Source organism: Lontra canadensis, unplaced genomic scaffold (genome assembly GCF_010015895.1).
Source record: "Lontra canadensis isolate GAN:19392208 unplaced genomic scaffold, GSC_riverotter_1.0 scaffold73, whole genome shotgun sequence".
Lineage (NCBI taxonomy): Eukaryota > Metazoa > Chordata > Mammalia > Carnivora > Mustelidae > Lontra > Lontra canadensis.
The window spans coordinates 815,021-838,831 of record NW_022631067.1 but is presented as its reverse complement, the minus strand read 5'-3'; the positions used below and the strand labels follow the sequence as shown (position 1 = coordinate 838,831).

Sequence of the window (23,811 nt, the reverse complement as noted above, 5' to 3'; positions counted from 1 at the left end):
ATGTCTCCTGCGGTGCCGGTGCCAGCTTGAGCCAGCCTCCTGGGGGCTGCTCGAAGACGCTGTCATCACAGGCCTGATGCTGCTGAGGTGTCCTGGGTACCCGTGGTCCCTTCACGCCCGAGAGGCACCTGTTCACTGTCCTCCGGCCGTAGGGCCTGAGCCCCCGGGCCGAGCAGGAGCTGTGGGGGGCTCGGAACCCCCACCGGCTGCTGTCGCTCCTTAAACCCTTCACCTTCACTGTCAGCGCAGCCCGACCTCGAGGCTTCCCGGCTCGCCGGAACCTGTAGGTGTTCACACTCCAGAAAACATCGCTCGCAGATGCGGACTGACTAAGCAGCGTGGGACCCTCGTCCTCCAGCAGGAGGGTCAGGGAAGCACCTTGGGCTTTCCCTGGTTGGTCCCTGGACACAGGACGAGAGCTGGGGAAGCGGCCGTGACAGATCACATCCCAGCCAGCAGGGGCAGGTGGCGCAAGGGGCAGGCACGGGTGGGGTGGGGGGCAGCGGTGTCTGGCTTCCAGAATTGCTGCTGGAGACAGCAGTCACCTTCCCGCAGCGGTGACTTCTTGGTGGCAGCCCGGCTGTCTCGGCTGCGGCCGACGTGGTGGGCTGGTTTTCTGGACTGGTCGCTGCAGGTCGTGGGTCAGAGCTCTGTTTTATAGACACGGGCGGTGTCCATCTGCCTAGTCAGTCTTTGGGAGACAATAGTAACCTAGATTAACTTCTTTAAAGGGATTTGTAGCCACAATTAAGGAGACAGTTTTGCTGCTGGTGGAAAGAAAGTTGCAAGTTGGCAGGGCTGGGGAAGGGCAGTGAGTGGTGGTGAGTGCGGACATGGCATCGGGATGGGATCGGGAGCGATCCCTGACGGGCAGAGGACTGGCACAGGTCAGTGGACCCTCGGGTCCTGGGCACTAGGCTCAGGAGCACAGGGAGGCCGCCTTCGGTGGGCTGGAGGAACCCACCCTGTGTCTAGCTGTTCGTGCCCTGTGCCAACGGCTGGGTTGGGGGCCGGGCATGGCAGGAGATGGGTGGGTCAGTGGGTGAGGCTCTAGAGGTCTTCCAGGAGTTTGGGCAGCGAAGGGTCCAAGCAGCCACCACAGACGGCATGTGACCAAACGCTGTCCCTTGCACATACAAGGACAGAGGTGGCTTGGGTCATAGGAGTCTTTCTTGGTGCTTCCCAGCCCAGCATTGGAGCCCCAGCAAGGCTCACCTCTGAGCCTGCCCTGTGAGAGGGCTGTGGGATCCTGTCCCACCCCCTGCAAGCTCTGGGGTCTTTGGTTGCCAATTTAGAAGGAAGGTAGAAGGGTAAGCCCAGGGTTTGTCCATAACCATCAGCTTGATACCAGCGGTTTTCCCGAGGAGCCTCTTGTCCACCCAGAGAAGGAGGCCAAGTGGAACAAGCCTGCCGTCCCTCCACAGCCGCTAACTTCAAATAACCGGGCCAAGCGCCCTCAGGTGATGCTCTGGCCGGTGAGGGCTCTCCCAGTGGGGCCAGGACTCGGGAAGCAGGTGCGGCCCGTAGCCTCGCAGGAATCAGGGGACGGCTTCAGCTCCGTTCCCTCCAGTGCTTGGAAATCTGGACCGAGCCCGTGGGAAGACAGGGGCCCCAGCACTGACAGCTCTGCCGTGAAGCAGGACTGTCTTACGACCGGTCAATCATCCAGCTTTCAGAAGCCTGCTCTGGCCCCTCAGACAGCTGGCAGGGAGGATTCCCAAACACCCTATCCCTGGAGGCAGCTGGGACTCCTGGCCATTCCCAGAGGAGAGAGAGCGGAGGGCGGACAGACGGTGCCGGGGGGCCCTGGAACTCATGGTCCCCACCAGCGCAGCCTGTGAACCGCACGTTCCTGGTGGGGCACCCTGGGACCGCCCGGGTCGCAGGCAGCATTCACTTCCGGCCACAAGAGGGCACCATTGGTCAGCGTGCATTCTCAGTCCTGCGGTGGGCAGGGCGGGCCCCAGGGCCTCAGCCCCTCTCCCCATATCCCTTCCATTAGGTAACAAAGCCAGGGCTGTCCACGTGTCCTTCCTGCTCGGCTTTCAGGGGGTGACGGCCATGCGCAGAGCAGGGGTGCGGCCGGCTCCGTGCGCTCCCCTGCACTGGGGAGGAGGGGCTCCACCTGTTCCCTGCGCTCTGGCTCAGTCTCGGCCACAGCCTTCGGGGGCAGCAGGCCCAGGTGTCAGCTTTCGTCCAGAGTAGCCCTTCTGCGTGGACACGGGCCCCCCGTGCAGCCCTGCGTGCACCCCTGGTCAGAGCCTCGATCGTGCTCCACACCGGGCCCCCTGGCGCTGCCGTGGAATGGGGTTGGCTCTTTGTCAGGGAGTGCCGGCAGTGGGGTCCACGGCAGCCACACTCCCCACACGCTGCCCGCAGCCGGCCGGGCTGAGGCTGGGCAGGCCAGCGAGGAAGCTGCCAGGCGAGGGGAGCCCCAGTTCCCACACTCGGTCCTGGGCTGGCCGCAGGAGCCCGGGGAGCCACGGCAGGGAGGAGAGGAGACAGCTTCTCCGGGCAAACTCTGTCCACAGCAGGGGCTCTGTCGAGACCGCCCTCCCAGCCACGCAGCCACACAGCCCCCCTGGAGGGGTCGCACAGCCTCTCAAGCCCTGAGCAGAGATCGTCACAACCGCCGGACCAGGAGCGCGCGCCCCATTCTCCAGGAGAGGCACTGCCAAGGGGGCCGGCGATGGGCCAGGTCTGTGGGGGCCCCTCAAGGCACACGGACCATCTCAATTTCCCTCAAAAACGGGCACCCAAACGCTGTCGGCCTCTTGGGGCTGCTGCGAGGGCAAATGGGTCATTCCTGAAACCCATCAAGGGCTTGGTAACTGGATTCTCACTCTTGCTGCCTGACCCCATGTGTCCCCTCTGCAGAGAAGAAGGCCCAGCTCCGTGTCTCCCCTTCTCGCTGAAACGTCCCCTGGAGGGGACTCCCTGTCGTCACGATGAGTAGGTTCCCTTCACCATTTGACCTCAGACGCGGGAACCCCACACCTCGTTGGAACTTCCAGATCCAGAACATTCTCTCCTGTGGCCCAAACGCACCCATTTTCTGCCGCAAAGCCCACACACTGGGCCCCATGCTGAGCCCAATGCCCTCAGCTGAGTGTTGGCGTTTATGCAAATGCACGGCCACGGGCAGGGCCAGGGGTGCTGGCCACGGGCAGGGCGGGCCCCAGGGCCTCAGCCCCTCTCCCCATATCCCTTCCACACTGCCATTGTTGTCATCGGAAGACCACCGTCACACATAGGCATTGATCAGAATATGGCACCTGGGCCTGCTGCCCCCGAAGGCTGTGGCCGTGACTGAGCCAGAGCGCAGGGAACAGGTGGAGCCCCTCCTCCCCAGTGCAGGGGAGCGCACGGAGCCGGCCGCACCCCTGCTCTGTGCATGGCCGTCACCCCCTGAAAGCGGAGCAGGAAGGACACGTGGACAGCCCTGGTTTTGTTACGTAATGTGTGCAGCCACCCAGCCTTCCAGCTGCATCACAGGCACCTGCTCTGTGTCGTCCTGATTGTCACACACAGGTGGCTTCGCACAGAAGGTCACAGACTTAGAGATGAGCAACTCACGGCGGCACCTTGGGTCCTTCTTCCCGTGGCAGGGTCGGGCTGGCGGCCGCAGCCGGCGCACACGATTGGCCTGGCTGTGGGGTTGTCCCACGGACCGGACCTCCCCGGTCCCCATGGTGACTCGGGCGTGTGCTGGGCTGAGGTTGGACCTGTCATTCTGTGGCCACTTGGTGCTCTCTCTGCCACAGGCGCCATCGCCACAGGGAGCCACTTCTTGCCTCCCGTTGCTGACAGACGCTTGTGAGCCTGCGGACGCCTCGGGGATCTTCTCCCCAGAGTGTAGCAATGCCGTCAAGCAATGCCACATTTTATAACGTGGACACATGCAGGGACCACAGATGCCAGGACCGATGTGGCGTTAGAGCCCAACACTTGTTTTGGAGGGCGCAGCCGCCTGGTCAACCCGGAAAGGACCACGATCGGCTGTTGGGGTGGAACAGAAGGGGTCGCAAGGGGGGTCTGCCGGGGTCTTTGCGCCACGAGATGGCCGCTGTGGGGCTGGGCGTGTAAGCGGCGCACAGTGGGTGTCTGTCCGTCTCTAGATAAGACGCTCTGCAGGTTGCCCGGACAAGGCTCATGGAAACGCAGCTGTCTGCTCAGATGCCGACTTGGTACGCCTTTCACCGTGCAGGGCGGAAGCCGCCCCGGGCTTCCCGGCCTGTGAGGTTTCCTCAGAGCTTACGCGAGCGCCCGTGAGCCTGCTCATGCTAACGCCCGCCTCTGTCCCCATTTCAGCTTGCAGGACGCTGGCATCGGATTCATCCTGGTCATAGACCGAAGGCAGGACAAATGGACGTCCGTGAAGGCGTCGATCCTGCGGATAGCAGTAAGTGTGGGTGCCTGGGCTCTGTGACACCTACCTCTGCTCGTCCCCTGGGCTGGATGACAGCACCGCTTCTGCCCTAGCCACCCGTCTGCCTGGTGATGGCTTGCGCTCTGCTGGCCCGACTGCCAGTGTGCCAGGCCCCGCGGCGCCCTGGGCTGCTGGACTCACTGGAGCGTGTGCGTGTGTGCATGTGCGCGTGTGCATTCTCAGACGCGGTCGCTCTGAGCGGGCTCCTTATCATTTAGAAACCGCTCCAGCAGCTGGTTTGTTCTGACCGTTGGGTCGGGGTGACACCGAGGGCGTGTTTGCTCCTCAGGGGCACAAGGTCCTGAGTTAGCGGCACGTCCTGTGTTGTCCAGAGAATCTTCAGGCGACGAGTCTGCAGTTGTGCTGAGGGGCTTTCCCTAACTGACGTTTTCCTTTCCAAGAGGCGTGTTTACCCTTTAGTTTTCCAGCAACCCAGACACCTTGGCCCTCCTTGGTACCCGGGCCTGCGGCCGGCGACCCCGTGGCCACCTTCCACGCTCAGAAGGGCGGCTCTGGGTGGTTCCGAGCTCGCTGTTTTGAGCCTGCGGTGACGATCGGCGGGGGAGTTAAGTCGGCAGCTCTGCCCTGCCCACGAGCTCCACGTGGAGCGCGTCACCCACGCTCGCTCACTGCAGCGAGGGGCCAGGAGCAGCCGCGGCCGCGGTCGCTGCCTGAACAGCTCCGCTGCTCCCACGCACGTCTTAAACACCCAACCCGATGGAGGGAAATCCCCCTAACCTCTTGCTCTGGGTCTGTGTGCGCACGCGTGCACACACACACACACACACACACGCACACACACGCCATCTTTGGTTGCTGACCCGAGAGGCGGCTGTGCTGCGGCTCCCAGTGTGACAGACGAACCCCTCCCTCCCGCACGGATGCCTCGCTGTCCGCTGTCCCTCACCGCGGTGGCTGGAGGCTCGGAGTCCCCTGTCTGTCCTGTGCGCAGCTTCGGTGCAAACATGTCCCTGGGCTCACAGGTCCCACCTTTGTCTTTCTGAGAAAAGGCGTCCCCGCACCACCCAGTACGCGTCCCTCTCCCCATCCCCACCCCCACACGCGTGTCCCGCTCCTCGTCCCACCCCCACACATGGCCTGTGCCATCATTGATCTGAAACAAATCAAAACACTTAGAAATGCTTCAGAAGAAGTAGGCTCGTTAGGAAATTAGCTCTCCCTTTAAAATCCGGGGAGGCCCACGAAGCACTGGGAAACACCATCAGGAGCTAACAGCCAACATGTCCACGTCCTTGTTCTAAACTCTAGAGTGGGCTTGTGCGTGCTGTCACGTGGCAGAGGCCAAGTCAGAATGACATGCTAGAACCACGGGGCAGATGCACGGAAGACTTAGGAAGAGTTTCTCTGAAATCAGTACCTCGGGCCTGGGTTGAACGTGAAAATGTTCCCAGCCAAGTATGTTCCAGAGCGTAACACAGTTATAATAACGACGTTCTCCAGATTTAGTCTCAGGCCTTTGACGTTTATCTAGCCCTGACCTAACGCCCACCGGTCACGTCCTCTGTGCTGGTCACGGGCGTCTCCTCTTCTGCACGCACGCCTGTCCCAGAAGGCCCTCGTCCCGGCACGGAACTGCCTCTGCCCGTTGCTCCTCCTGCTCCCCGTCTCCCCACGGCACAGTGCCCCACGCAGCCTCCCGCTCTGGAAGGACGGCCACTCCAGCCTGCTCGTCACAGGTTCCTGGCGGTCTGGCCCATCTTCCCGCAGCAGGCGCCCAGCCCAGGCCCCGGGCGAGACAGGTTGTCCGTGAATATCTCTCGAGGCCGTCGGTCGCTCCTGGGTAGGCACAGGAGCGTCCCCAAATACAGGATAGTTTCTTAAGAAAGACAGAAGTTATTTTTAAGACCTGAGGTGGCCTGCAAGCACCCCCGCCATCGAGCCGCACCCTCCTCTCACCAAGGCCCATCCCGGGTCCCTGTGTCGTGGCTGCACGGCCGGGGGTTTCGAAGGCCAGCCGGCCCATCTTTAAACCTTTGTTTTGTGAAAAAACTGAAAAGTTGGTGTTTGAGTTTTAACGTTTTCACAAATTTGTACACAATTAAAACAGAAGCTTTTAGAGTTTCTTTTTCCCTGTAAGCCTCGGGGCTCCCAATACTGGCTTGGAAGCCCCAGCAGTTAGCATTATCTCCACACTTGTCAGGATTTCTCATTAACTCCAGTTCTTTTTATTGTATGAATTTACTGCGTTGTTATTGCCCAAAACCTGCACGTGCGGTTAGCACGTTTGTGGAGCATCTGCTCTGTGCCTGGAGCTGCGCGGGCACCGGGCACTGGAGAACAGAGCGCGGAGGAAGCAAGAAGCGTGCGGCCCGGTGAGGTGCAGACCACCGACCGTTGCCGGGCTGCGGGTCGTGAGCTGAGCTGCAGACACCTGGGGTGCCTGAGGCAGTGCTGAGCCGTCCCGCAGGGCGGTCAGGAGGCTGTGAGCCGGGTCCCCTTGCCCTGGGTGTGGCGGCCATCCCTGAGCCCGGGCGTGTGTGCTGAGACCTCCACCGTGGCTGTGCGGTGGGACAGGCCGGGGGAGACAGAGCTGGCACGCTCGTCCTCGTGCAAGAGAACGGGCTGGGGACAGAGTGGACCCAGTGATGCTGTCCTCTGTGGCTGTGGACCAGACCGTGGCTTTGGTGGCCTGTGCTCCCTCCGGGGGCGCTCTGGGGAGGCATCTCCCCGCAGCAGCCCGGTCGGGGCCCCTGAGAGGGTTTCTGCTGCGGCGCCAGCTCTGCCCCATGGACAGTCCCCGAGTGCCTGGCCACAGTTTGCTGCCAGCCGGTGGCACAGTGCAGATGGGTCTGGCCACCCGAGTGCAATACCGCACGCCCCTAAGGCTGGAATTTGGGGCTATTTTTAGCCACCGGCTCCTGAGCAAGGCCTCCCTCGTCAGGAGGAGCTGTTTCTGTGCGGAAGCCTTCAGCTTGGCTCGGGACAGACAAATAAGGAGCCCGAGTCCAGGGTCCCCCAAAGCAGGCTTGCCGGGCCTCCGGTGTCAGCTCTCCGGGGCTGCCGGGGGCGATGGGCGCGCTCGCCTGTCATGGTCGTGGTCACAGCTGGAGGACAAAGGGGCAGACAAGGGCACCCAGCCTGACGGTCCGCACCGGCCACGGATGAGGTGTCTTCTGGAAAACACCCGGGCGTGCTCCTCTGGGGCTCCATTTCCCATGTTAGCCCCTGTAGGACGCATGGGTGTGAGCCTCTGGGGATGCGTGACGGAGTGTGCGTGTTTCCATGGTGAGAGGCCTGATTCGAGCTCGTGCGTGTCCCAGAGCACGCAGCTGAAGGCGGTTCCGGCGGAAGGAGGCTCTAGTCTGCGTGGGGTGGGACTGTGGTTTCCACCTGGAAGGCCAGGGCCGTCCGTGTGTGCAGAAGAGCTAGAGGGTGCTGTGTGCGGGTTCCACACGGGGAAGAACAGTCTTGAACTGAACAAGCTGGTGAGTTCCCAGCAGGTGCCACTTGCTGGAGTCTGTGCCCAAAGTGCTAAGCACCGACAGTGGTGAAGACAAGCAGCGTGAACCCCAGGAGGGCCTCCCGGTGGAGGTGACACTGGACGCACAGGAGCCTCGAGGATGTTTATCCAGAAACCACTGCACCCTCTTTCTGTCTCCACATGACCTTAGTGTGACCATCACACTGTGCGTCCCTAAGTCGGAAAGTAGACAACGTCCTCTGACCTCACAGAGCCTGCTACGACCCTCCTATGATCACCGAGGAACTCCGCGCTGTCATCCCAAATCCTCCTTCCAGTTACCTGCTTGCACAGTGAAACCCTAATGCTGGCATCTGCCAGCTCTAGTACACACGGCTGATTCCAGCCCAAAGTCTGGTTCCTGGTCTTTGTGTTCAGATGTGTGTGTGGATCCCTAACGCTTTCTCACAGGCCAGCGTCTTAGAGCTACGCTGTCCATGGAAGATTCTGGTAGGTGGAGAATTGGAAAGACCAGAGCAGACAGCAGGCGGGGGAGGGCGTGTTTCCCACCCCCGCAGCGTGTGGCCCTCGCCGCCCACGGAGCTCACCTTCCTAAAATCTCGGGGGGACAGACTCTGCTTCCTCTTTAAAGTCCAAACTCCTGTCCTCACAGCACACCTGCCAAGAGGACCAAACGAGGGTGATAAAAACGATACTGAAATTTAGAAAAGATGACCTTTGTCACCTTCGGAGGGAGACTTTCATAAGGAGCTTTCCTGAGATGGTGGTGGCAAGCTTCGCAGACGCTGGTGACAGATTGGAGCAGCCCTCTCTTCAAAGGTGACCCAGAATCTGCCCACGGGGCCCCCGACCTTCACCACTATTCCTCGGAGTCATTTCCTTTCTGCTCAAAGGAGCCGAACGGCATGGGGCCGTCCACGTGAATGGGACCCAGGATGGGCACCTCACCGTGGGCACCTGGCGTGGTTTGCTGGGATACCTCGGGGTGCCCCAGGCCCGATGCGGGCCAGCAGGTGGATGTGCTCCAATGTAGAGGCTGTGTCCGGCCATGCTGGGACACGGCTCAGCACCCCACTGCCCACATTTTGTCCCCAGGGCCACAGTGGCCGCACAGACACGTCGGGGACCCTGGGGAGGGTGCGAGCTTCCTCCCACCCCAAGGCTGCGGATGACCAAGTGTGAGCAGCACCCTGGGGGCCCTGGGGATGATGGTGCCCACAGGTGTGGGGGGCCTCCCGCTAGAAGCCCAGCGCACAAGGCTGGAGACATAGCCCAGGGTCAGCAGTAAGCGGGTGGCAGTTCAAACCCCAGCAAGGAGGTGTAGGAGCACGCCCAAGCGTGGGGGCTGGTGTGCAGGCGGGCAGGGGGCAAAGAGCTGCAAGGGAAGGCGAGGAGGGCCCTGTGGCCCACGGGTGGTGGCCGGGCGGGGATGGGAGCCCCAGGACGGTCACTGGGCATCTGTGGCCTTGGGTCGGGGGCATGCACAGTGGAGAATGCGTGTTTGGGGAACCTGAGTGTTTGGGGGCAAACCTGAAGAGAGGTGGGGGCAGGTACGTTTCCTCGTGGAGTGAGGCCCTCGGGCCCCAGGGTAACTGGGCAGGGCTGAGGTTGGGGAGACTGCCACAGGCGGGGTCTGGACTCGGGTCTGTTTGCAGGGTGGGGATGTCTCTGGAGGGTTTGCTCAGAAGGGTGTTGTGACACGGCTGACTCCTCACAGGGTCCCCGTGGCCCTTCCGTGGGGAATGGGCTCAGGGCGGTGTGGGGCAGGGAGTGGAGCCTGCTCTGGGAAGGAGTGGGGAGCCCAGGGCAGGAGCCAGAGGGAGAGTCACTGGCCTTGGAACTGGCCGCGGGGCGTGAGAGGAAGGGGCAACCAGGAGATCCTGGGGTAAGGGCCAACCACCAACCAGTCTAGGCACTGGCGAAGGCACCAGCCTGGGTCACTCTGACGCCCACGGGTCCAGACTTCGGTCAGGGCCCTTCTCGGGCTTTTCTTTTGCTCTGGGGACTTGCTGTCACATGGAGATCAGGCCCAGCCTTGGAGGCCCCAGAGACCCGCTCAGTGCAGATCCGGCTGTGGGGTTTTGGGGGAGAGACAAGGACCCCACCACCAGCTGACCTGGGGGACCCCAAGGCCTGTGGGCCAGGAGCTGAGCTGTCCCGGGGTCCCTGCTCCTAAGGCACCGGCTTCTCCCAGGAGCTCCAGCCCCTGTGACACCCGCTAGATCAGACACTCGGGGGGCCCGGGTCTGAGGCCCAACGAGGGGTGTCACCGGCTCAGTGGCAGCCCACACCCGGGCAGTGCCTGCTTCCCAGGGAGGAAGGTGGCCCAGGGCACACGTATTGTCAAGGTCCTGCTGCCAGGGCCTCACGAAGATGGACGGGCGCCTCTGTGTCCCCAAGGACGCCTGCCGGGATGGGGAGGGTCACGGGGAGAAGGCGCGGGCGGCTCCTGGCTGGCTCCTGGCGCCGGGGCTCGCGTCCGCCGGCCCTACCGAGAGCAGGCGGATGTGAGGGGCCCTGGGGTACGGCGGCAGCTGGAGCGTCCGTCGGCGGGTGGACGGTGAGGACGCTGGGACACACGGAGCTGTGGGCACAGCAGGGTCTCCGGGCCGCCCCGCGGGCTTTGCTCATCTCGGGCTGGGCCATTCTCTCCTGGCTGCTTCGGCACAGCCGCGTGGAAATCCGACTCAGGCCCTTCAGAACCTGTGCCTTCAGTGACGGGGTCTCCCTGGAAACCAGTGTCTGGCAGTAATCGGCGCCTGGAATGGGCTTTTACTAAAACTCTGTCACGCCCCGTTTCTGAGGCTCCGTGCAAGCACGGAACGCTGCGTGTTCCAGACGGGGAGACAGAGGCACAGGGAGGCCGGCACTTGCCCGAGGTCACGCCCCTTGCGGGCAGGGCTGGTCTGCAAGTGTACTGGGGTGACTGTATCTAGAGGCTTGTGAGCTAACCCCTGTCTTTGGTTTACGACACATCTGCGGGTCTCTATGGCTTCCTGTTCATTTGACAAGTGTCTTGGTTCCCTAGGGCTGTCCTCGCAAAGCGCCCCCAGACTGGGGGACTGGGAACGGCAGAGTCACTGCCCCACAGTCTGGAGCTGGAGGTCCGAGGTGTGGGTGCTGGCAGTTGGTCCTGGGGCCGCGAGCGGGACACGGTCCCTGTCCCCAGCTTGTGGAAGTTCCTGGTGACCTCTGGGGCTCCTCGGCTGGCAGATGTGTCTGCCGTCTTCCCATGGCGTCTCCGTGTGTGTCCGTGCCCAAGTGTCTCCCTTCCGTAAGGACCAGGCACATTGGCTCAGGGGCCGTGGTAATGACCTTGTGCAAACCTGGTCAGCTCTGGAAAGACCTTGTCTCTGAAAGTCACGTCCCAAGACACCAGGGTTTGGACTTGACGTGACTCTGAGGTTTGCCATTTGGCCTGGAACGAGTGTAATGAGCTTTAGACTCAGAGCTGCTAACCTCAGGGGGTTTGCCAGCAGCCTGACCTCTCCTTCCTTTTCAGAAGGGGGCTGTCCCTCCAGAGCCCGGTGTCACAGCCACTTCTGTCATACCCCCATGCGGACCACGCGGCCCCCGGCCGGCGCGAGGCCCCATGCCCCGCTGCACGCCGGCCCACGGCCCTGCTCTCCCCCTGCAGGCGTCCTTCCCGGCAAACCTCCGGCTTGTGCTGGTTCTACGGCCCACAGGGTTGCTCCAAAGGACCCTCTCGGACCTGGCGCTCAAATTCAACAGAGATGACTTCAACATGAAGGTGCCGGTAAGTGTGTCCACACTGCAGGCAGACCCAGTGGCTGTCACCATGCTCTGGGCCACGCGCAAGATCGAAGCTCCCAGGACCCACCCCCGCACGGCGGCCACGCAGACCGCGTGGCTCTGGTGGGAAGGGCTGGTCCACGCACACGGGCCTTCCCTCCCCGCTGCTCCCCGGGGAGTGTGCGTCCCCACTGTGCCTTGGGTGGGTCGCTCTGGGGTGCAGGCGCTGAGAGCCACGAGTCTGGAACATTCTTACCGGCGAGGGTCGGGCTGAAGAAAGAGAGGCCAGCGGGCTGAGAGCCATCATCACCCTCCTAGTGAGGAGCGGACAGGCTCTGCCGGTGCTGGGGACAAGGCGTGGGCCGGGGGAATGGGGGCCAGCGAGGGAGCCAGCAGCGGGGTGGGTGGCCCCCGGCACGGGCAGCCCCAGAAAGGGCGCTACATGCCTCCGCCCCCATCCTTGAGAACAGAAGGCCGCATAGGGTCCCTTACCTGGGTGCCCACAGGAAGCTGGTTTCCCGTGACCCCTGCTCAGTCTCGCCGGCTCCTCCGGGGGCAGGATGGGTGAGGGGCCCCAGTGCATGTGTCCTCCAGGAAATCACTTGTTCTCTGGTGCAAAGAGGATGAGAACGTACAGGGCCAGCCCCAGGCCTCGTAGGCTCCTGACCGCACGTAGCAGATTGCGTTTGCCGGCCCACGCGTCCCGTGGCAGTGGTTGTCCGTGAGGCCTGTGCCTCTTCCTCGGTGCGCCGGCTGGCGGGCGCTCTGCATGGTCAGGGGCCCTGAGGGAGGCGTCACGGGCTCATGGACGAGTTGCCCTCAGCAGCCCTCAACCACAGGCCGGGGGTCTTAGGGACGCCAGTGCGCTCCCGGTTTGACGCACTAGACACCTTCACCTCTGATGGCCCCTTTCCTGGGGACGGGCCAGGACAAAGCCATGAAGACACCACCGGACGGTCGTGGCCCAGCCCGAAAGCCACCAGTGCGTGGTCTCCTCCAGCCTCGTGCCCCCCACGTGTCCAGCCTTTCCGTACTCAGGGCAAGCGAACCTGGCTCCAGCAGGTCGTGACACAGACGTCCAAGGACAGCAGACGGGGCCCGTCCCAAGGGCCGTGTCTCCCCCGCAAAGGGCACCACTGGTCCAAATCAATGAGTTCTCAGGAACAGGGTCACAGAAATCACCGCCAGGGCTTGCAGCTTGCCGGTCCGTTGTCGAGAACCCTTGGAAAGTAGAAAACATCCTCTTGGGACCAGCCCTGCTAAAATGTGATCATTTTAGCAAAATGTCCGGTTTGGGTGCTGTGTGCTGACCTCAGGCTGCACAGAAAACGTTAAGAGAAATGGTCCTACATCCTCTCTGTCATGTAAATGTATGCGAAGCGTGTGCAGCGTGCAGCTGGGACACGGGAGTCACGGGGAAGGTGGCCAGGCTTTGCTATTGGAGGGGCAGAGTCCTCTCTGCTGAGACCCCGGCCACCTCGGGGATGTTTCAGCCGCTTCTGCCTGAAGGTCGTGGCTCGCAGGATCTCGGCACTGTGGACAGTCTGGACTGTGTTTCCCTCTGTGATGGGGCTATCCCGGGGGGTGGGATTCAGCGACACCCCACATCATGACGATCAGAAACATCTCAGGCATCCTTTGGGGACAGAACCTCCTGGGCAAGACCCGAGCTTTAAACTGACACCCAAGACGGTGAACGCAGCTATTTGGACCAACCCTCTAAGGACACGTCTGCTAGCGTCTGTCCCACAGCTTACAAAGCAACATCTGTGCCTTGATCCAGAACTCGTGGACAGAATGTCCCAGAAAGGGCAAGCGAGAGACAAGTCCATGGGGAGAGCGTCCTGGGTCCCACGGAAGGGCACAGCCCAGACTCTGGAATGCCTGCGGTGACCCCACTGGGTTTCTGTGGGCATAGGGACAAACCGACGTCCTTTCGAGGCGGAGTCCCTCTCAGTTACCGTCAGGAGCCCCCCAGGTTGCTGATAGCGCCTGCGGGACACCTAGTGTCGGCTGTGAGCCCAGCTCTCGTCGGGGCTCGAATGCCTGCCTTCGATGCTGACTTCAGTCGTCACAGCCCAGGGCGTGCTGAGGCCCCGAGAACTGGTCGGCCAGCCCGGGAGGGGTAGAGCAGGAGTTAAGCCTGGGCCCAAAGCCAGATGCCTCCTGTCCACGCAGCCGCCGCTCGTGACCTGCGGGAGAGCATCGTCCCTCCCCATCTGCTGGGTGGTCTCCTCATGGGGGCGGCTTCTGTCCTCCAGGTCATAATGCTGAGCTCAGTACCAGAATTACACGGTTACATCGACAAGTCCCAGCTCACCGAGGACCTGGGCGGGACCCTGGATTACTGCCACACCAGGTGGCTGTGTCACCGCACAGTGAGTCCCCGGCCAGCCGCATGCAGGGTGGGCTGTACGTCTCCCTGATCCCGACCTGATCGGCCGGATAGATTTTGCATGACGACGCTGCCGTTTCCAAAGACGTGTTCCCAGCAACCTCAGTTGTGTTCCCCAAGAATGAGGAGATGGTCTCAGTGGACCTCAGTCATCTAAAGCAGCAACATGAGTAACGAGTCTGGGTGGGGTTTTCTCTGGGCTCGGAGACCGGACAGAAAGGACAGCCCCTGGGGTGGGGGGAGACGGAGCGTAGAGCGACTCTAGCTGAGGAGGACCCGTGTAGACAGAGCCCGGTAGGTTTCTGGACAAGTTGGGGGCTCAGGAGCCCCTCTGCTGATGCAGGTCAGGATGGCTGGGGCCCCGCCTCTGCCCCAGGATGCCCCCCGTGGGCTCCGCGCCAGACACCTGCTTTCCGGGCAGCAGGAGGGTACACAGTGCACAGCCCAGTGACGGTCCCCCTCTTCTCAAGGCGATCGAAGGTTTCGCCCTCATGGTAAAGCAGACGGCTCAGATGCTGCAATCCTTTGGCACCGAGCTGGCCGAGACGGAGCTGCCCAACGACGTGCCGTCCACGAACTCGGTGCTCTGCGCACACACGGAGAAGAAGGACAAAGCGAAGGTACGTGTGGCTTCTGTGGGAGATGGGGGAGGGGAGGGGCCCCTTATGCCTCGGGCAAGACCGGCCTGTGGCCACGTCAAAAGCACAGCGAGCTCTCTGAGGACTGAAAGTTCCCTCTCCTGCACGCGGCCTGAGTGCCGTGGGGTCTGAGAGCAGCCGGAAGCCGGTAGCCTCTCTCTGAGCGGCTCCTTTGCTGTCCAGACGGCCGGGCCGCTGGCCATGAGCTTCTGCTGCTGATTAGTACAAGCAAGGCCGGGTGTCTGCCCACACCTCCCAGACAGCAGGTGGGGGACAGCGGGCTGATCTGGGGGGGCGGCATCCAGGGAGCCTGAGCTGGGCGGGCCGTGGCTTTGGGTCAGGGCTGGCCCCACCCCCAGGAACCCGCACTCCCCTCGCTTCTGGCAGTGAGGACGCCACGGAAGCAGGCACGTAGAGGTCCGGTTTCCTGTTGGTCTCTTACCTCCTCCCGCTGCCCCCAAGTGACCCGTAGCCCTCGCTGTGTCCTGGCCACAGCCAGAGGAGTCTCTGGACGCCTGCCGTCCTTCGGCAGCTCTATGGGAGACATGGGAGTGAGCCCGGGTGCCGGGCGCTGTGCTGTTCCCACAGGAGGACATGAAGCTGGCACTGGATGAGGGGCGGAGCCTTCTGGAGAACATCAGGGAGCCTCTGGGCAAGTGCGGGGAGCAGAGCCTGAACCAGGACCAGCTAGACAACCAGACCACTGTGCAGAGGTGAGGGCCCTGGCCGGGGGCGGGAGCAGGAGGCCCTGGCCTGAGGACAGGGCAACAGAGGACACAGGGGCCCCATCTCCTCCTCCTAACGGGAAGCAAGGGCGCCGCGTGTCCTTACCGCGGACAGACTTGCCGTCCAAACCCCAGAGAAAGCAGGTGCGGGGTGAGGGGATGTCGGCTCGATGCCCCCTTCGCCTCCAGCGGACGTCAGCAGACGGAAACCCAAACCACTGCCCACTCTGCCCGGCCCTTTGCCGCGGACCCCAGGGGTGCGGGCGGCCCCCGGGCGTGAGGTGCGGGGGCAGCGGCTCTGCGGGGAGCCCGTCCACCAGGCCCCGGCCAGGTCGTCCCCGCGAGTCCCACATGCAGTGCGCAGAGGGGAGGCAGAGGGGTGGCAGGCCATGGACACGGAGCCCACAGCCCAGGTCAGGCACCCGCTCCGATACGGCCTCTCCGGCACCCAGGCTCCTGGACCAGCTGACCGAGACCGAGGCCGCCTTCGATGAGTTCTGGGCGAAGCACGAGCAGAAGCTCCGGCAGTGCCTGCAGCTGCGGCAGTTCGAGCAGGATTTCCGCGAGGTGAGTGGCCGGAGCGCGGGCAGCTGGCGAGTGGCCCAGATCCACCAGCCGCGGCGGCCCAGCTGCCCAGGTGACCGTGGCGGTCGGCGGTCTCTGTCTGCCACACGAGCCACCAGACCCGGCGGGACCAGACCCCGACACGTGTGGCCGGGAGCCGCTGCCCCAGCAGGTTCCGCTGTCTGCGGTCGGCGTGCGCTGCCCTCCGCGTTCCCGGCGGACGGTCCCGGGGCCGTCTGTGCGCTCCCTCACCCGGTGTCCTGCGCCTGCTGCGCACCTGACACAGCCCCGGGCCCACAGAACCGAGAGCAACAGTCGGGCAGGCTCCGTAGCACAGGGGCTGTGGGGGTAACGCATGGGGGCAACGCACCGGGGTGACACAGGGGTGCTGTGGGGGTGACACTTGGTGACACAAGGGGGTGACACACAGGTGATACCGGGGTGACGCACAGGCATAAGGCCAGCCATGGTGTCAGTCTGGATGGGACTCCGCCAAAGCCGTTGATCATTATTTATGGGAGCGTGCCAAGCTGTCCGCGTGTCCTCGTCCTGCCATGTAATGACATTTCTCCTGGTCCCTCTTGTCAAGGTGGGGGGACTCCCAAGTGCACGAGAAATAAGGACCCCAAGTGCAGTGTGACGTGGCCACAAGACTGTGGCCGAGGCCAGGTGAGCGGACCACGCGTCCCGATGTCCCCAGAGTCCTGAAAGTCACCTTTCGGGGAACACGGGATTTGTTCGGTAGCACACGCGTGCAGGAGCTCTGGTTGGGCAGAGAGGTGACCCCAGCCAGCCCGTGCGACCCGCAGAGAGGCGAGTCCTGCGTCACCTCCTTCCGGGGGGCTGAGGAAGGCTCTCTAGACTCACGACAAACCCCCAGCGGCGGACTCGTGTGTGGTTGTGAAATAACCCAGCCAGACCCCTCAGACCCTCGGGCGGCTTCCCACAGAGACGCGTCTCCCCAGACGAGCTCAGCGTCGCAGGGCTGACGCTGACGCGGTCGGCACACGGCATGTCCTGTCCCAGCGCAGACCCGGGTTCCCTACTGTAGACACGCCTCCCTCCCACGCCACCCACCCCTCCCCCTCCTGAACCCTCATCCCCCTTTTGAGCCCCATCCCTTCCCACCCCACCTCCTCCTGAAGCCCTGGCAACCCCTGATCTACTCTGTCTCCATATGCCGTCACTTCAGGAATGTTCTAGAAGTGGGGAGCCCTCTGGGCCTGGCTCCCTGCAGAGTCAGTGCAGGTGTTGCAAGTTCACTCTTGTTGCCGCTGGGTACTCAGGGTCCTGGGGTGCTGGGGAGCCACGGCTTACCCTTCCCCTGTTGCAGAACATCTGGGCTGTTTCCAGGATTTGGCTGTGGTGAAAAAGCTGTCACCAGCGTCCCATCCGGCTTTTTGTGTGAGCATAGCTGTCGTTTCTCTGACGCTAGACCCGGGACCGTAGGTCGTGGTGGCCGCACGTTTGGCTGAGAAGCTGCCACCAGTTCCCGGAGCGCCGCCTCGTGCGCCCAGCGGCAGGCGGGAGGGGCGCGGCTTCTCAGCGCCCTCATTGCTGCCGACGCCCCACTCTCGCTGTGGCTCTGCCGAGCGTCCCCCTTGCGGCCGGTGACGTGGAGCCGCCTTCCTGGCTCCCCAGTCCGCGGTCCATCTAGGGGAAAAGCCTCTCCTCCCGTTGCTGCCCATTTTCTGACTGGATCATCTTGGTTTGGGTTTGGGTTTGGGTGTTGCACGGCTGGGATTTGGCTCCTAGTCCTGGTCAGGTGTGAGGCCAGAGCAGCTGCTCCTGAGCCGGTCCGCGTCTCTCCATCCTCGGCTGGGCTTTCCGATGCCAAAGGTTGTCGTTTCGATAAAGTCCACTTTGTCGGTTTTTCTGTGAAGGATCATCCTTCTGGCATCGATCCTAAAACCTCGGTCCCGAGTATGTTCTCCGGGGCTTTTCCTCTGTGACATCTTCGATTTCGATTAAGCCCACAATCCGTTCTGAGTTAACCCACGCGTGGGCCGAGTCAGGGCACGGCTGGGTTTTTCGTCTCTGGGTGTCTGGCGGCCTTTGTCAAAAAGGCTGCCTGCTTTCCCCTTTCGTCAAGAACCGGGGGCACGGATCCGTTCGGGCCCGTCCGTCCGTCGACGCCGTCTCACGGTTCGGGCCGTGCACTGGACTTGAGGCCAGGTGGGCCTTTCCTCCCCCGCCTCTCACGCCCCAAATCATCTTAGTTCCTCCGGTTCCTCTGCTTTTCCACACACATTTTCAAACAGTCTTTCTAGATCTACGGAGTTCTGCTGGGTTTGACAGGAACGGTGTTCCATCTGCTTCTGGGGACCCGTCGCCGTCTTTCCCACGTCGGCCCTGCAGTCGACAGCGTCCGTCCCCCGGGTGCTCCGAGGCTCCTCGCCACCGTTCGGCACTTTTCAGACCAGCTCAGTGGGGGTTGGCTTGATTTTACACCCGAGTCGTTCATTTTTGAGCAACTGTAGATGGTGGTTTTAATTCTGGTGTTTGCGTACTCCTTGCTGTACAGAGAAATACAACTGATTTTCGTGTGTTTATCCCGACAGCTTGCTGAACTCACTTATATTCTGTTAGTTTGGCAGAGTTTGGGGGATTTTCTACATAGACAATTAGGTCTTGTGCAAACAGGGACAGCTTGGTTCTCCCCTCTCCCGCCTGTCCATCGTCTGGCTGCTGGCGACGCCGCTTCTCTGTGTAGGCGCGGCCGCCCTGCTCTGGCTGAGCAGTGACAGCGGACATCGGGCCTCGCTCCCAGGCTCAGAGGAAGAGCGTTGTTCTCACCCACGGGAGAGCTGCCCCGTAGGCTGTGACTTCTGAGCGTGTGTCCCTCTGCCCCGCTTCCCGAGGAGGGCCTGGCTCCTCTCTCCTCCCTCCATGCCTGACCTGGACCCGGGCCTCCCGCCCCTCCTGTGTCTCAGGTCAAAGCCTCCTTAGACGCACTGGCCCAGAAGATAGCAACCTTCACCGACGTGGGCAACAGCCGGGCGCACGCAGAGCACCTCCTGAAGGACCTCGCCAGCTTCGAGGACAAGTCGAGTGTGAGCACGTGGGGCGGGTGTGGGCAGTGGGCAGTCGGGGGTGTTCAGGGCACCGGGCTATCACTTGGGCAGGCGGGGGCAGGGGGCTCTCTCGCCATCCGATGGAGGACGTCCCAGAGCCGAGGGAGGGCAGCACAGCCGCTGCCCGACCCCACCGACCCCTCATACTCTCACCCCCCACCCCTCCCACTCTCAACCACCGCCCCCGCAGACTCCTCCCACTGTCACCTCCCCACCCCCACCCCCGGCCCGCTGACCCTCCCAGAAGGCTGTGCGCTTTCACCGACCGACTCTGAGCCATACGTCTGGGCGCTTGTCTCCGCAGGCCTCCGTGGAGCGCGCTCGCGGCCTGTCCCTGGAGGGCGAGCAGCTCATCGCCAGCAAGCACTATGCCGTGGACTCCATCCGCCCCAAGTGCCACGAGCTCCGGCACCTGTGTGAGCAGCTCACGGCCGAGGTGGAGCGGCGGAGGGAGTTACTCAACAAGTCCTTGGAGCTGCACCACCTCCTGGAAGCGGTGAGACCCCGCTGCCACCCCACGTCAGGCTCCATCCCCGCGGACCACAGTCCCGCCGACCACAGTCCCGGTGGCCCGTTCTCCAGAATTCCCTGCCCCCACTGGCGGTTGGTTCTTCCCAAGGACCAAAGCCAGGTGTGGCTAACTTCCTGCATGGCCTCCGTGGGAACGCGTTCCGCCCGGGCCCCGTGTGGGCTGGCACTTCTCGCAGTCCCAGGTCAGGGTGGTGGGGGCAGGGTGGCCGGGAGGAGGCCAGGCAGAGCACGCCTCCGGGCCCGCCAGGACACGGCCTCTGATGGTGCCCTTCTCTCCCTCGGCCACGCTCGCTGTGTCCAGTCCATGAAATGGTGCGACCAGGGCATCTACCTGCTGGCTTCGCAGCCCGTGGACAAGTGCCAGTCCCAGGATGGCGCCGAGGCAGCCCTGCAGGAAATCGAGAAATTTCTGGAGACTGGCGCAGAGAATAAGATCCAGGAGCTCGGTAAAATTTACCAGGACTACGAATCCATCCTCACGAAAGACCTGATGGTGAGCAGAGCCGGGCCCGTGCCGACAGTGGGGAGTCTCTCCGGGGTGTGCGGAAGAATCCTGCCGTGACCTCTCAGAGTGTTCTGGACAGTCATGCGGCTGTTTCTCCTCCTGCAGCGGCTCCTCCAGGGCGGTCTTCCTGCCCCCAGGGTCCTTCCCTGCAAGGACCGCGTTCTTGCTGGAGCGGCCACTGCGGGCCCTGCCCACCCCGGGGCCCCACTCCCGCCCGGCCCACTGTCCTCAGACCCGTGGCAGCCTCATGTCCCTCCCTTCCAGGGGACTCTCACCCCAAGTCCACCGTCCACGTCCGCGCCGCCCCACGTCTCCCAGCCGCAGCAAGCGCTCAAGTGCAGGATTGCTGTGCGGCAGCTGTGCCCCAGTCCCAAAGGAGGGCTTGCTTCTGACACTGGCGGCGTCTCTTACTCACGGGGCTGTTCGCCCTGTCCCTTCAGGAGCACGTGCAGAAGGTCTTCCAGAAGCAAGAGGGCATGGAGGAGATGTTCCACCGGAGACAGGCCAGCCTGAAGAAGCTGGCGGCCAAGCAGATGCGGCCCGTGCAGCCCGTGGCCCCCCGGCCAGAGGCACTCACGAAATCACCCTGCCCCTCTCCAGGTGTGTGCTGTCGCTGTCCTTCCAGGCCGTGGCGGGCCCTTGTGAATAAAGTGTTATTGGCACGTGCCCAGTGCGTGCTGTCTGCTAGCCATCACGGGGCTCTTTCTGGACTCGTCTGTCTCAGCCTGTCTGTCCTCGGTGCTGTTGCCGGAATAGTTCTCCGACCGCGGCCCAAAGCCCCCGCAGCCCCAACTCCTCGTGGTCTCCTCCGAGGCCGAGCGAGTGGCCACGCCGTTCCCCAGAGCCCCTTCTGCGGCAGCCTCTGCCTGCTGTCCACATCGGGGCTTCGACAAGGAGGCCGTAAGGTGGTGAGATCCTGGAGAGCCGACTCCCGCCCACCGCCTCCACAGCGCGTGTCTCCCATCAGAGGAGACCGTGCCCCTGGCCCGGGGGGTCCGGGTCCTGTGTGTGCACAGCCTCAGCTCCATGTTCCCTCCCCGGTCTCCCACCTGCCTCCCTCTGCTCCGCGTTTCCTCGGCTTCCGTGCCCCTCCTGGGGGGGACAGGGGCTTGCTCCGGTTTCTGCAACAGTGCCAGGCACTCCCAGCTCCCAGGTGCGGCCTTTCCCCTGCAGGCAGGAAGATATGAAGCGACACCTTCCTTCCTCCTTTCTTCCCAAACCAGGCAGCCGGAGAGGCTCTGAGAACAGTTCTGAGGGCAGCGGGCTCCGGAGAGGGCCCTACAGGAGGGCCAAGGTGAGGCCACTGTCCAGGCCACACTCCCATGGTGGCTCTCCTTCTGGTCCAGTCCCGCCCCCCAGCTCCCTTGCCCGGCCCATGCCGTGGGATCGTCCCTGCGTGGGACCGCAGCTCCCCACCCAGCAGAAGTGAGGGTGGGTTCCTTGAAGTCAGGTCGTAGGGCCGTACCCTCTCGCGTCTGGACGCTAGAGGCAGCGCGTGTGGTTCTCTCCCCAGAGCGAGATGAGCGAGAGCCGGCCAGGCCGGAGCAGCTCGACAGGGGATGAGGAGGAGAGCCTGGCCATCTTGCGGAGGTGAGTGTCTGGTCCGGGTACGGGACGTGAGACCCTCTCAGATCTCGGCCTCTGGCCACGGGGGGTCTGAACATCAACTGGCCCAATGGGGTGGGGTCTGTACACGTCCACCCCCACGTGGGTGTCACAAAGCGCATGTGGGCACGCGTGGGTCTGTCTGGTGAGACCACGTCCAGAGCCAAGACAGAGCTGGTTTTCCCTAGAAAAGCCTTTTGTCCCTGGATCCTTAGGCAGAATTTTGGTGATTGAAATGGCTGGTCCCCCCCCCACCCCCATTCAAGCCCCCAGTGGCGAGACCGTGTGGTTCACCGGAGACAGATGTGCAGCCGTGCTCACCGCCCTGACCCGCCCCTGGCTCCACTTCACCGCACCACGGGCCGGTGCTGCTTCTCTCCTGACCCCTCCTCTTCCCCATGCATCCCGCCTTGGGGGGCTTCTCTCTGTGCCCTTCCAGCTCTAACACATCTCTGGCCACAGGCATGTGATGAACGAGCTCTTGGATACAGAACGTGTCTACGTGGAAGAGCTGCTCTGTGTCCTGGAGGTGAGCCTGCGTGGGGGACCGGCAGAGGCGCCCCCGGGAGCCTGTAGGCTAGCTCTCCCTACACAGAGAGCGTGAGAGGAGGGCGGCAGCTTTACTCAGACGGCCCCAAGCTGGAAAGAACTCATCCATCAGTGGGACCAGGGACGAGGAGATGTGGTTGCCTCGGCACAGGGACCTGCTCCAGCAACAAGGAAGACAGCGTGGCTGACCTGGGACCATGGCTGATCCCAGAGTGTGGCTGACCCAGGAGCAGGGCTGACCCTTGAGCGTGGCTGACTTTGGAGTGTGGCTGACGCTGGAACATGGCTGACCCTGAGAGTGTGGCTGACCCAGTGCGTGGCTGACCTGGGAGCGTAGCTTAGTGGGGAGCGTGGCTGACCCCGCAGCGTGGCTGACCCCAGGAGTGTGGCTGTCCCGGGAGCGTGGCTGCGGGGGAGCACGGCTGACACCAGGAACGTGTTAGGAGCAGGGGTCAGACAGGACGGTGTGAGATTCCCTTGCAGGAACAGCTGAGCTGCCCCGTCTGTGCGGAGGAGCAGAATAGAGGCCTCGGGGCTTGTAGGCACTGGAATGTTCTAGAACTTGGTCTGGGTGGTGGTTAAGGGGTGTAGACACTGAAATGATTCATCACGGAGTACACATAACATTTCTCTCCTTTATACCAGTTATGAGTGTCAAGAGGTTGAAAGGCAGAGCGTGGAAACCCTCACAACCCCTAAAAATGGCGCCGTCTGTAGTCACTCCCGTTTCTCTGCGGGTCTGGGTGGTCATCTCAGAAACGGTCCATGAACTCATCGTGGTGGGTTCACTCTCTAAGTCCTGGGAGGCGTCCCCTACCCGCTGACTGTCCGCCCAGCCCGCCACAGTCCACGGAGCCCGGCGTCCCTCCCAGCCTCTCCCCTCCTCCGCAGGGCTACGCTGCAGAACTCGAAAACCCTCTCATGGCGCACCTCGTGTCACCAGGTCTCCAGAACAGGAAGGACGTTCTGTTCGGGAACATGGAGGAAATTTACCACTTTCATAACAGGTCAGGCCCCCTCTGACCACGCCCGCCCGGTGGGGTCTGCCCCTGAGACCACGCCCACAGGGAGCCGGCTGCACGCGGCCCGGGCCGTGGCCTGCCGGTGGAGAGCGTCCCTTCCTCCTCCCAGGGACAGGTGCTCAGGGGCTGCCGCAGGACAGTGGCTCAGCTGGGAGGCGCCTGTGGGCCGTTACAGGTGGCCCGTCCTCCCGCTGGGCAGTAGCTGGGGCTTTGAGGACACAAGAGCACCCCCCACTCCTGTCGGGCCAGTAGTGGCCAGCCCCGCTCAGTGTGGCCCTCAGCGTTTGGCCCTCTGGGGTGGCACCAAAATCACACCACTTGGCAAGGCCCATTTTGTCCCCAAGTTCGTCCTTGAGAAGGAGGCAATGGCAGACATTCCTGTCCTGCCTCTTCTCCCCTCACGAGCGCTGTCAGCGGCCGCTGTGGCTTTGGGGGAGGTACCAAGGGCCCTCCTGCAGCCGCCCACCCCTGGCTGCCTGCGGCAGTTTGCGTGCGTGTGTGGGAAAGGACGTGCGGAGGCAGACGCAGAATGCACGGCGGGGGAGGGGGCAGTGGGACAGACAGTGAAGCCTCCTCTGG

The 23,811-nt window shown here is 63.0% G+C and overlaps 1 protein-coding gene across 8 annotated transcripts in view; it reads left to right on the top strand.

Moving 5' to 3' along the window:
• MCF2L (MCF.2 cell line derived transforming sequence like) overlaps positions 1–23,811 on the top strand; it is a 121,362-nt gene that overhangs the window by 84,537 nt on the left and 13,014 nt on the right. For all 8 annotated transcript variants that reach the window (XM_032881018.1, XM_032881015.1, XM_032881019.1 and 5 more), the window contains exons 4-17: positions 4,312–4,402; positions 11,509–11,628; positions 13,886–14,002; positions 14,490–14,639; positions 15,246–15,370; positions 15,835–15,949; positions 18,880–18,999; positions 19,325–19,516; positions 19,853–20,044; positions 20,497–20,656; positions 21,280–21,350; positions 21,570–21,646; positions 22,124–22,190; positions 23,102–23,217. In XM_032881018.1, coding sequence (XP_032736909.1) covers positions 4,312–4,402; positions 11,509–11,628; positions 13,886–14,002; positions 14,490–14,639; positions 15,246–15,370; positions 15,835–15,949; positions 18,880–18,999; positions 19,325–19,516; positions 19,853–20,044; positions 20,497–20,656; positions 21,280–21,350; positions 21,570–21,646; positions 22,124–22,190; positions 23,102–23,217 — 1,713 coding nt within the window. The remainder of the gene's footprint in view (positions 1–4,311; positions 4,403–11,508; positions 11,629–13,885; positions 14,003–14,489; positions 14,640–15,245; positions 15,371–15,834; positions 15,950–18,879; positions 19,000–19,324; positions 19,517–19,852; positions 20,045–20,496; positions 20,657–21,279; positions 21,351–21,569; positions 21,647–22,123; positions 22,191–23,101; positions 23,218–23,811) is intronic.